The sequence below is a fragment of the Aptenodytes forsteri genome, unplaced genomic scaffold (assembly GCF_000699145.1).
Source record: "Aptenodytes forsteri isolate BGI_AS27 unplaced genomic scaffold, ASM69914v1 Scaffold46, whole genome shotgun sequence".
NCBI lineage: Eukaryota > Metazoa > Chordata > Aves > Sphenisciformes > Spheniscidae > Aptenodytes > Aptenodytes forsteri.
This window is the reverse complement of record NW_008794774.1, coordinates 6,702,032-6,715,075: the sequence shown is the minus strand read 5'-3', so window position 1 is coordinate 6,715,075 and position 13,044 is coordinate 6,702,032. Positions and strand designations below refer to the sequence as shown.

Sequence of the window (13,044 nt, the reverse complement as noted above, 5' to 3'; positions counted from 1 at the left end):
ACTGCTGTACCTCAAAGCCTGTCTCTTGCAAGTGCCCTAGTTGTGTTGCCTAAACCAAACAAAGTAATTGGGAAACAAAGTTTTAGATTTCTAAACTGTTACAATAAAATGTAATTCCTGTATATGCAAGAATGTGAACATCCTAATCCCCTTGATCAATGGCGTTGATTACAAAAGGGTTGTTGGTTTCAAAGTCTGGTGACTAGATAAAGTGGATATGAGGATGCTCAGATATGCTTCTTTCACAGGCTGTGTAAGATTCAAGACCTGAAAAAATGGCATTGGCAGCAATTGATCCACAGCAGGTATGTCTTGAGTTAGCCCCATAGTTTTTTATGTCTAGTTCAGAAAAATAGGAGTCAACTAACCTCTTTCTTTTTTAAACAGAACATTGTATCGAGGGTTGTCAACCTTCCCTTGGTGAGCTCCACCTATGATATGGTGTCCACAGCTTACATCACCACAAAGGATAACCATCCTTACCTGAAGTCAGTATGTGAGATAGCAGAGAAAGGGGTGAAGACCATTACTTCAGTAGCCATGACAAGTGCTATGCCTATCATCCAGAAACTGGAACCACAAAGTAAGGCAAAGATGGACCTGTTGATAACTTTAACTCAACTGATTGCTTTATATATCTAGATGCACTTACAGTTTAGCATGGTCATGCTGGTCTGGAGTGCTGTTTCAGGTAGCTGACTGAACCTGTTGCCTGGCTTGTTGAGTAACTGATTACAGATGGGCGTGATTTAACAAAAAAAAATCCAGAGCCAAAGCACATTCTAGCTTTTGTAATACTAAACTGACTGAGTCCTCTTGATAAGTGAGATGGTTACGTAGTCTCTTGCTCAACACCTTCCTCACCTTTCACCTGGTTTCAAATGCTACTTTGTACTTTCTCTCATGGAGAACAACTTGTGGTTAAATTCGACAACTGTGTCACAAGGCTGTGGTAACCAGGAGCCTGGTTTCACAAAGTGGCAGAAGGCCAGGTGCTTCAGCTTGTTCTAACGGTGGCTTGTAAAGTATCGAATGGATTTTCTCTGCCTGTGAGCTTTTTTCTGGCACTGTAAACCTGCCTTGTTCTTGGGCTTTGCTGCCTCAAATCTCGCTGAAAAGGGGAGGAAACTACTTTAAAAGCATTGTTGCATGAGCTTTATTTCAAGAGAAATTCTCAATTTGAATTATTTATACTAAGGAATAAAACAAAAAATTAAAACCAACTATTGTAACTTCTTTTATAGTTGTAGTTGCCAACAGCTATGCGTGTATAGGTCTAGACAAAATTGAAGAGAGACTGCCTATACTGAATCAACCCACTGACAAGGTAAGCCCTTTCCATGTATATTGGCTAAGCAGAAGAACTATACACCCTTCCTCTTTATTATCACTAAAACCACAGGGAGACAGATTTCAATAAGCCACGCCTGAAGTACAGCTTAAAAGCAATGAGGAAGTACAAGGTGTTTCTGTAGAATTGTTTGTTGCCTTTGGGAGGCCATTAAGCCTTTTTTTTTAAATTTGGCCTATACTGAATCAACCCACTGACAAGGTAAGCCCTTTCCATGTATATTGGCTAAGCAGAAGAACTATACACCCTTCCTCTTTATTATCACTAAAACCACAGGGAGACAGATTTCAATAAGCCACGCCTGAAGTACAGCTTAAAAGCAATGAGGAAGTACAAGGTGTTTCTGTAGAATTGTTTGTTGCCTTTGGGAGGCCATTAAGCCTTTTTTTTTTTTTAAATTTGCCCACCATTTGACACATCTGTCTATAGCTGCTGTTCGCTGGTGGGCATCTCTTTTAAAACTGGAGCCCTTGTCTCTTTCCTGCTCAGTGTGAAGCAAATAGTGACCAAATTACATTCACTGAAGTGTTTTGAGGTGAAGGCTGCGTGGCAGTCATATTTTGTTTTGTCTTGTACATATGTCTTCAGGGCAGAATTTCTCCTAGATAACCAATACTTGTACAAGCTTTAGTATAAATTTATATTTCCTGGATTATGTAGCTCTCCCTAGAAAATATTTCTAGTGAATCAACCTGTTTCCTATGGCAGGTTGTTGCCAATGCCAAGGATGTAGTTGTCGGAGCCAGAGAAGCTGTAACAACTACTGTGACTGGTGCCAAGGAAACTGTTGCTCACACGATCACTGGAGTTGTGGGCAAGACTAAAGAAGCAATGCAAGACAGCGTAGAAATGACCAAGTCAGTTGTCAATGGCAGCATTAACACTGTCCTGGGAAGTCGTGTGGTGCAAATGGTGAGCAGTGGAGTGGACAGTGCTCTCACTAAATCAGAGACCCTTGTAGACCAGTATCTCCCACTTACAGAAGCAGAACTAGGTAAGACCAATTCAAGGTTTGATTTTGTTGGAATGCTTATACTGGAGAGAAGCAAGCAATCATCCATTTATTACTTACTCATAGTGGGGAGGGGACACGTGCTTCCCAAACTGCCTTTTGCCTTGCTGGTTGTAATAGCATCTTCACAGGGAAGCAGAGTGAAAGTAAGGATTTTCACATACGGTGGTCTATCAACCTACCCTGGTGCTGAAGGACTACTAAACAAGTCCAGTATTCAGCTGTTACTAAGCACATAAAATTGCCTCAAACCTCTTAAGTTTTCTTCCAGTGGTCAATTTGCTTCCTTTCTACATATCTAGAGAAAGAAGCTGCAAAAGTTGAAGGTTTTGAAGTTGGAGTTCAAAAGCCAAGCTACTGCATTAGACTAGGATCCCTGTCTTCAAAGGTCCGCACACGTGCCTACCAACAAGCCTTAAAAAAAGTTAGAGATGCTAAACAGAAAAGCCAGGAGACAATCACTCAGCTCCACCACACTGTTAGTCTGGTAAGTTTAAGCTTTCACTTGAGGTATAAAAAGCAAATATTGGCATAGTTTTGGAGTGCAGAAAACAGCCAAAAGAGGCGTAGGAAAACTGGAATTGCTCTCTCAGACTAAATGCATTTTCTAAATATAAAGCATTTCCCATTCAGAGCTTTTCACCACCATTCAGGAGAGGTCCTAAATCAGGCTGAGCTGTAGACTAACCAGCAATTGCTTGTAATGTTAAGCACTGCAGAAATAGAAGTGACATGTTTGAAATGATATTCCTGTTTTAGAGTGCTGGGTTTGACACAGACTTCATTCAGTGAAGAAAGTGTCTTGCAGTTTAGAAACACTTCAGTCCTTTAAGTCCTTTTTGTTAATAAAATGTGGCATTCTTTATGGGCTTGCTCTTACTGCTGTGGGTATCTCTGAGCATTCCTGGATACTTCAGTAGTCTTATCCTAACAATGTATCTTCATGTACAAGACAAACTGTGCATAAAGAGTCATGGCCTTCTGTACACTTTCAAATCCTGCTGTAGGATGCTAGTGGGGGAGGGGGAAGTAGTTGAGGCAGAGGGATACACTACTAACATCTCAAAACTGCTTCCAGTTTTCTCTTCTTTGAAGAGAAGGAACACATTCTTATATTCCCCAAAGTCCTTTATACTGAACTCTTAAAATATTTAAAAAAGAGGTTACAAAGCAGGTAAGGCAGGGTAGCCCTAACGAAACTGTTTGGACTCTTTGCTTTACTTCCTTATTTGGCTGTATTTCAGATTGAGTATGCCAGAAAGAACATGAATAGTGCCAATCAGAAACTTCTTGATTCTCAGGAAAAGCTTTATCAATCCTGGGTACAATGGAAGAAAAATACAGGCCAAAATGATGGTGATGAACTGCATAGTGCTGAGGTAAATAAATGTAAATGTGAACCAGAAATAAATGGATTGTATACTGTCAAGGTAATGGCAAACTAACAGTCCTCAAAGTGTGCAGCATCTTAGCAGCACGGAAGCTTATGTGCAAATGTGGAATCTGAATGCTGAAGCTCAGGGCAGCTGACTAGTGACTACTATGAAAAGTAGGGGGCACCCAAACTCTCAAATGAACCTAATTCCTGAAACACAATGGGGTTCATTCTCATTTCAAGAGAATGCTCATCCTGTTTAACATGTGAACCTGTGTTGGAATATCCATATCTAGATCAGCTAGGACTCGCTTAGCTGATATGGCCAGACCAGAAATAACAATTCCTCAGCATACAGCAGTCTTAGGCACAGACTCACTGAGTCTTAAATGTAACTTTAAACAGTGGTTCATTGATTAGAATCTACTTACCTGCTGTGACTTGTTATCCAGAGTTGAAACAAGAGCTTGCTTCTCTGTCGTTGGGTAGAAGCAACCAACGAAGCACTTGAGCATTGAAGAAATACCAAGTACTTTCAAGTCTCTGACTCTTCAGACTTAAGACCTGTTTTACTATCTGCTATAGTTTTATTTTACTTACATCCCCTCTACTTTGCTGCCTCTTGTATCTTGAGCAACATAAAGCTGCTACAGTCATAAAAAGATACTAATGTGCTGTTATGCTTTTTGTTTCCAGCAAATTGAGTCGAGAACTCTAGCTATTGCACGGAGCCTCACTCAGCAGCTTCAGACCACCTACCTCACACTAGTCTCAAGCCTACAGGGGCTGCCACAGAATGTGCAGGATCAGGTTTACAGTGTTGGGTCAATGGCAGGTGATGTCTACCAGAGCTTTCGGTCAGCATCTTCCTTCCAAGAATTATCAGACAGCTTTCTTACCACTAGCAAAGGACAACTGAAGAAAATGAAGGAGTCTCTGGATGATGTGATGGATTATCTTGTTAACAACACGCCGCTCAACTGGCTGGTAGGTCCCTTTTACCCACAACTGCCTGGCATTCAGGATGCTGAGAGCAAAGGTGAAGGGGAGGAAAATTCCAGCCAGAAAGACAAACAGCCTGAACACACTACTGAATAAACTGCATAGCATGCATGTACTCTGCTGACTGACCAAACAAGTGGCCTTAGCAAATGTAGCTGTCAAAAAAGCCTTGGAGAAAAATCCATAAATACAGGAGTGGGGGAATGATACAGAGAAAGGACACTCTCACACATGGGCTGTATTGTCCTGTGTAGTTAAGCCACTCTAAAAACTCAAACTGTCTTGAATGCCTAAATATTGGCAGCTTACAGTTGTCAAGATGCCTTGTTTGTCTGTCCAGTTAAGAAACCTCACCATGCTTATTAATGATATTAATACCATTAGTCTAAATGAAACCTACTATAGCTAATAGCATTTGATTTGTTTCTTCATCTGTATGAGAATGATATAAAAGCCTTACATACTATGAAATGCATTTAAAAGCCCTGCAGTCCAGCTAGGTATGCTTGAATTCCATGTTTGCTGCAGATCATGCATTTGATTATTATGGATCTGACTGTCTCAAATTCTACTGCTACACAATTCATGACAAAAGTTCTGTGAGTGCAGAATTCCAAAGCTGAAAGTGGGGTTTCTGAATGAGTCAGCTGGAGTTACTTAAATGCTGTGACAGTGCTCACATTAACTATATAAACTTAACTATTGTATAACACAGTAACCTGACCACAGAATCGTAGAATATCTCAAGTTGGAATGGGCCCATAAGGATCATTGAGTCCAACTCCCTGCTCCTTGCAGGCCTACCTGAAACTAACCCATATGACTAACAGCATCATCCAGATGCTCCTTGAATTCTGACAGGCTTGGTGCTGTGCCCACTTCCCCGGGGAGCCTGTTCCAGTGACTGACCAAATCATTATCAATACATTTTTTTAATATGCAGTATAAAGACATGATTCATGCTGTTTGTACCCAGGTGCCTGCTGTTGTGTTGGTTGTTGGTTTTTTGTAGCCATCTTTTTGTAATTCATTTTGTATGTTAGTAATAAATGCTTCAGTAGCCAAAGTCTGTCTCCATTTCAGTGGTGTTTAAAACAAATGTAACTTGCTGTTCTGTGACTCCTTCAAACTGGGTCCAGCAGAAAGCAAGCTTGAAATGCAAATGAAGTAGACACGCATTGAAAATGTATTTGTGTGTATGTATAGATAGGTAAGATAGTGCTGCAGCATTTCCCTCCTCCCTTTGAGTTCCAAAGAGCATCTTTCCATTCAGTCTTATCTTTACTGCTGCTTTTTTTGGTGCTTGCTGTTGCCTACTTTTAATGATGACCTAAGCTGTGAGCTGATGGATCTTCTAATATTGAGAAGAGAAAGGGTATGGACAAAAAACACCTGTCCTGCTTTTGCAGTAGGTGTTCTATGTGCATGAGACTGCCAGCTACCTGCTTTGGCTGCTGGCTCCCTATAAACAGTATATACTCCTCAGCTGCAAACACCAGTTTTAACCTGTTTAAATTTATTTACCCTCTTTTGAACTTGAGTGACTAATGTACATTAACATTCAGCTACTTGGGTGGAATTGTTCCTCAATAAATCCTGTGAATCCTTCCCCTGGAAGAGAATTACAGTCACTAAGAAATAAGCTTTCTTGGCTTAGGCCTGTACAGGTAAGTTGTGTCTGTGTTCTTAATGCATGCCCTTTGCAACTTTGAGTTGCAATCATTTAGTGTAGCAATGCTGGCCACATTTTCAGAGATCATCAAATAGTGTGAAGTAAAAACGGAGTTCAAAGGAAGCTTGTCACCTAGTGACATGTTGCTACATGGAACAATGCCTCCACCTGGTACAATGTGGGCACCATAGCAAATTACATACAGCCTAGCCTTCTAATGTGACAGGGCTTGCTTACCTGTTAAGTCGGGGTTGGTCTAGTAGTGTTGGGAAGATTGTGTTTTAAGCACAACATTAAACAAAATTGTAACAACAGAGGATTACAGATAAATATTCTGCAACTTCCAGCTTTAAATACTTGCTTTTTGTAAGGGGGCTGTTTAACATGAAATTAACATGAGATGATGAGGTATTCCTTTCTAGCTAGGGCCTGAATTAAGACTTCTGGAATTCTTTTAGCAATTAATTCTATTTAAGTATTGAATGAGTCCAGCCAGAGAATATTCTTTATCTCAATTTGTAATAAAATTTGTGGAGTGCATCTGCTGTTGTAGAGGTGTTCAGGAACAGAATGGGACTAACTGGCAGTTTAAAAGAAGCAAATTCCCATTTTTATATGTATTTTAAAATCTGAAGGCTGTGAGCCTTCATTCTGAGGTGATCAATCAAGTAAGATCATCAAACTGTTCACTGTCTTTTGAGGACTGAGAAATAAACGGCACCATCTAGTATTAATGCAAGAGCAATACATCTCTCTCTTCTGCCTTAAGTTGCACTACTGTTTTGTACTCTCTTAGATGGCTGTCCAGCTTTACTAAATGTCAGCAAGCAGATGAAGTAGAAAGCAAGGAAAAATGTTACCAGCCTAGACCTTCAAATCATTTCTCCCTCACCATGCACTGTTGGGTGGCTTCTGTGTAAAAGTTACTTTGACTTCTGACCTACAACTGGTGGCCGCAAATAGAGGAATGCCTGGTTAAATGCTTACCTAATGGTTGGGCTAATAGCCTGTTATACCAAAATGCTGTATGCAGGTTCCTGTACCATGCTATTGTGGTGTGTGGTTGTTTTGTTGGATCCTGCCCCCGCCGCCAGAAAGTTTATGTTTCTATCCACCCACCCAATAGATTTAGGAACCCTTCCTTGGAGGAAAAGAGGGCTGAATAATAGCAAATCAGTACATTCCTGGTTTATTATATTGAATAGTCTCTGGATTGAAATTATTAGACTTTCCTAATAAGAACAACGCTGGATGTTTAAACTGAATTGCAACTGTAGCTTGCATGGGTATCTTCTTGCTGGTAATCTAGTACAGCATATCCCTAGACTCTATTCTAATTGCAAGTCTACAGACAAAACTTGGTATTTTGCTCTAGCACAGTTAGAGGGAGTGATGATTAAAATGCCCACTGGAGGCGAGAATGATGTGGACGCCTTCCAAAGCCATCTTTGGTTTTTTTGCCACAGTGGACTGAAGCTGAAGTGCATGCTAATAACTGCTGAAAATTCTCAAATAGAAGGAGGAAAACCTAAGATATTAACAGAGCAGAGCCTGCTCATAAACTTTTCCTGCCATCTTACTTGTTTCTCTATAATTGCATGTATCAAACAGCTCAGCTACGCTGCACAGAAACTTGCTTGCTCTTAGTCCAAAAACACTTTTGAGGATATAGTTTGGGCTAGAAAGCTGTGAAATCTCTCTGGAACCTTTTAAAAAAGATAAGACCAGATATGTTGGAAATTACAGGAAATAGTTGATCCTATTTGCAGCAAGGCAGATAAACTAGATGAAATGGAACAGTGTCAAAGGCTGCTAGTCATGCAAAAACTGGGATGGTAAAGGTTAGAATACTAATGAAGTAATTATCACTGGTAAGGTTATTTAGGGTTTATTTAGAATTCAGAAAATGGTTGTTTCTCTTTAAGACATCACTCAAAAATCATTCATGCAGGTTGAAACTTCCCCTTTCCAGGCTCATTTAACAGAGAATTATTATTCTATCATTGCTAATAATCCTTTGCTACAAATGTTTTGAATATAAGCATTTCTAAATAGCTCCATGCAATATAAAAGTTTTGCAAACATCATATTTATGGCAGCATACACATTGGTCAAATCCAAATTACAAGATTTGTATAAGGACTGGATTTGAAGGGATGTAGCTAGTTTCCACCTCAAACTAAAGAGGTGGAAAGCTTTTGAAGTCTCTCCCATTCCTTAAGATTACTTTTTTGCAATAACCTTTTCCAAACTGCAACTTACAGTAATACTATATAGCTAGTAAAATAGGTGAAAAGATTTGGAAACAACTCATGAATTATTTCTCTTTATTTAAAAAAACTAAAACCAAACAACCAAAAACCACAAAAAACCCACCCGAAAACTTACCTAAGCCATCTAATTAAAAAGAGAAAATGGAACCTAACATTTTTTAAGAGCATGATTTGTTGGTCATTTCCATGATCAGAAAGTCTTACATGCAACAGCTCACTGGAGGTATTGTGCACAATGTTTTGTTAAATGTATTTCTTTTCATACTAAGATGGAAATTTTGTTTCTTCTGGATAATACAGTCTCTGATGACTAAATAGAAGTGCTTGTTCTGAAAATTGCACAAAATAAGAACCATCTCTTAAATTGCTAGTGGCTCAGTTCTGAAAATACATTAAGCAAGACAAAATTGATTAATTTAAAGTTAAGGTAGTATTGACATTAACATTTGTGTATGAAGACAGCAAAACACTGAAGCATGTTTTGCACTATTCCATGCAATGATTTTGCAAGTTTTGCACTAGTGTCTTAAACCTGGGATGTAGTGAAAATTATCACTGGTCAGACACTGTTACTGAACATGGTCATGTGCCCTGCTCAGTGTAAACACAGAATAAAACAACTTGTTTAAACCATCCATTTGGGCACGTTTTTAAAGAGTTTGCATATGGACTACTTGGCCTTCCAAACTGCAACTTACAGTAATACTATATAGCTAGTAAAATAGGTGAAAAGATTTGGAAACAACTCATGAATTATTTCTCTTTATTTAAAAAAACTAAAACCAAACAACCAAAAACCACAAAAAACCCACCCGAAAACTTACCTAAGCCATCTAATTAAAAAGAGAAAATGGAACCTAACTTATTTTTTAAGCATGATTTGTTGGTCATTTCCATGATCAGAAAGTCTTACATGCAACAGCTCACTGGAGGTATTGTGCACAATGTTTTGTTAAATGTATTTCTTTTCATACTAAGATGGAAATTTTGTTTCTTCTGGATAATACAGTCTCTGATGACTAAATAGAAGTGCTTGTTCTGAAAATTGCACAAAATAAGAACCATCTCTTAAATTGCTAGTGGCTCAGTTCTGAAAATACATTAAGCAAGACAAAATTGATTAATTTAAAGTTAAGGTAGTATTGACATTAACATTTGTGTATGAAGACAGCAAAACACTGAAGCATGTTTTGCACTATTCCATGCAATGATTTTGCAAGTTTTGCACTAGTGTCTTAAACCTGGGATGTAGTGAAAATTATCCCTGGTCAGACACTGTTACTGAACATGGTCATGTGCCCTGCTCAGTGTAAACACAGAATAAAACAACTTGTTTAAACCATCCATTTGGGCACGTTTTTAAAGAGTTTGCATATGGACTACTTGGCCTTAGTCTTGTTAAGATATCCCCATTTGTACTGCAGTATGAAATACAGGGTCATGTGCTGATAATGGGAAAACTTGTTGATTCCTCTAAGTGCAGTAATTAGAGTTTTATGTAAACTGCCATAAGCAGAGAGATGCAAGATAATTCTTGCTGGTAGAAAGATGTGTTTCCTCCATTTTTAGGAGACAAAGATTACTGATCTGATTTTGATCAAGCTTAGGTTCTCTAAGTGGTCTATGCATTTCATGGTATTCACACTAGCGCCTGATAAGTGACATGCTGCTTAAATTCTTCTGAAGCTGTTTTAATATTTTAATTAACATTTATAAGTCCCTGGTGCCCTGTGGCTACCTACTCTAAGAAACTGAGTGATTCATGTTGAGTGCTTCAGTGTTATCTACAACCTGATAGCTGAAACAGTAATCCCTTTATCCTTTGATGTGTTCTCTCTTCCTCTGACATGTCTTCATAGCAGGCAAAGCATAGATTTGTCTTGCATACTGTCTTTCATAAAAGTAAGTTATATGCAAGATGTTTTGCAGTTAGGGAATGGATTAAAACTGCTTCTTCAGTCAGCACTGAGCTTAAGTTACACAAATGCCTAGAAGCCTCTTCAAGTTGCTGCTTCTTTGTACATGCAGAACCAAAGTCCTGTCAGCACGCAGCAATCGTTATGTGCTGATACTGTGCCTGGCTCCAAGTATGTCACATCACCAACATTAAAGCTAACCATGAATCAAACTATAGATATAAGTATTTTTCACTTGGGGCAAAAAACTTTTGGTTATGAGTAAATTGCTTAATTATATCCCATTTTTCAGAAGTGCCTAAGTAATCTAAGTCCTACTAAGGGGACTTAAGGGTTGGGACTTAAGCTCCTAAGTGTCTTAGCCAACGTTTTTAGAAGTGTGTAACATCTATGTATCCACTAATGTCTCTGGCAATTCCTGAAACCTGGTGCTGCTTAACACTACAGAATACTATACATGCAGTTAAAACAGAGGCCAAAGTGGGATTGCAGTTCCAGATATTTGTTTCCTCAGGAAAGGTTTGATGCGGTAGGCAGGCAGAGCAGTACAGAACAATCCATATCAAGCTCCTCAAGGCAGGTTCCTTTGTATAGACCATTGCTCCCAAGGAAAGAATAAAGGCAAAATAAGTTTAAAAACTTCCTTTCTTAATTTTCCAGTCACCAATTTCACTAAATACACTCCACTAAGTTCAGCTCTGTTCCATCTCTACTATAAAATCCTGTCTTCTAAGCAACTGATCTACATCTTGCATAGTATTTGGTCTGTCTTAATGCTATGTGTTTCATATGTGACGGAGCATATTTCACTCTGTATTCAGTATATTGGGTATGATTTCTAGAGATGCTGAGCATCTTTGTCTTCTGACTTCAGTGAGGAGTACTGCACAAATTTATTTAGTTTTACTTTTAAATTGATTGAAATTTCATTCCTACGCAGGTTCCAGATTTCACTATTACAGACCTGTCTTCAGAGTCAGATGATATCCCAGACATTTTGGATTTGGATGAAGAAGATCAACAAGACTTTTCACGCACAAATGGCCCTTACACTACAGGGCAAAGAGCTGAATGAAGAGAAGCATAAAATTGTCTTTTTGATACAATGTACCTTTGCCATGTTTAACCCATATTTCTCCTTTTTAAAGATGAACCTGCCTAGCTTAGGGATTTTGGGGATATTTTTTTTTGATCACTACTGTTTCACTTAGCTGCATCAAAATTCTGATTTTTTTCCACCTAAGGAATGCATGCTACATTAATTCATCAGCATGGGTGTCAAGCTCCCATTCTACAAGCCAGGTATAGCCTAACCAGTGTATCCCACTTATCTAATCTTTGTTAATGATTTGTTCTCCTGCTGGCAGCGGCCATGAGAACACTCCAGTGCTTTGCATAAAGGGCTGCCAAAAAAAGGAGTTGATGCGGATTCGCCCACAAAATTTCCCCTTTCAGTCCACATGAAAAGCACTGCTGCATCTACCTCTTTGCTGCTGGAAGGGGTAAGAGACTTCGTCTGTCTCAGATTCTCTCAGGTTCTTTTTGTTAGGCCCTGTACCTACAGAGCTAGAAGCTTAGAGCTTCCCTTTGGCAAGAGTGCTTTATGCACAAAAGGACTCCCTTTCTTTCTACATGCCTTCTGCGTGCAAAAATTTTTGCCATCCTGATGCTATCAGTTGTGGGGCCTGAGGCTAGAACAGGGTAAATACTTAAAAAGGGAAGTTTTCCAGGAATAAGGATGACAGTTAAAAAAGAAAGGGGAAGAGACTGTAAAAAGTAAAACTGGAGGGCAAAGAGATACAAACAGATGTGGAACAAAAGAAAATTGCAAAAAGAAGAAAGAGAATTGAAGGTAGGGGTACTTCTGGTCACAGTGATGATCTTTTTATGTTTAAATAAAATCTCAATCACGTATTTGCTAAGGAACGTAGAATCCGCATTTGCTTGCACACAGTGACTTCTGTAGGATTTGGGGTGAATGGGAACTGGACTGGAGGCAGGCTTGTTATATTTCTTTCCGAGTATCAGGCTGAACTCCTGCTGCAGAGATCGCCTCAATGTCGCCGGGGTGACTGCAGGAAGTCTGGAGATGTTGCACGGTGCTACTTTCGTACGGCCGCGGAAACGTTACTCGGCAGTCGGTATAGCTGTGAGGTTGGCACCTCTGCTCTCTTGTCATGTAACACTCGGTTGTTGTGAAAACTTTGAAGTCTAGTCACTGAAATGCCTTGGAATAAAAGTTTGAACCGCACAGCCTGCTGCCGGTGCGAGTTTTACTTGGTTTTCGTGTTAAATTTTGTAATCCGATTACAAAGCAATTTAAATCGGAAGGGCCCTCTGGAGGTCGTCTAGTCCAACCGCTGCCCAAAGTGCGACGCCCTGTATGATCAGCTCACGCCGCCCGGGGCCGGCGATGGGCCGGCCCCGTCGCTGCTGCCGGCCC

The 13,044-nt window shown here is 39.6% G+C and overlaps 1 protein-coding gene across 2 annotated transcripts; it reads left to right on the top strand.

The window, feature by feature from the left end:
* Window positions 1-248: 248 nt before the first annotated feature.
* PLIN2 (perilipin 2) lies at window positions 249-12,852 on the top strand. 2 transcript variants are annotated; one of them, XM_009274291.1, is made up of 8 exons: window positions 249-305; window positions 388-583; window positions 1,245-1,327; window positions 2,060-2,345; window positions 2,666-2,850; window positions 3,608-3,742; window positions 4,435-4,725; window positions 11,542-12,852. In XM_009274291.1, the coding sequence occupies exons 1-8, from the start codon at window positions 276-278 to the stop codon at window positions 11,674-11,676; spliced, it is 1,341 nt and encodes a 446-aa protein (XP_009272566.1). In that variant the 5' UTR covers window positions 249-275; the 3' UTR covers window positions 11,677-12,852. The 2 variants fall into 2 exon arrangements, with proteins under 2 accessions (XP_009272566.1, XP_019326309.1); XM_019470764.1 differs by lacking the exon at window positions 11,542-12,852 and having other exon boundaries at window positions 4,435-5,801.
* The last annotated feature ends 192 nt before the right edge of the window (window positions 12,853-13,044 follow it).

Coding starts and splice junctions, on each gene's coding strand:
- PLIN2 (XM_009274291.1), top strand. CDS start 276: ATGGCATTGGCAGCAATTGATCCACAGCAG. Junction 2,346..2,665: donor ACTTACAGAAGCAGAACTAG/GTAAGACCAATT, acceptor CTACATATCTAG/AGAAAGAAGCTGCAAAAGTT. Junction 2,851..3,607: donor TCCACCACACTGTTAGTCTG/GTAAGTTTAAGC, acceptor GCTGTATTTCAG/ATTGAGTATGCCAGAAAGAA.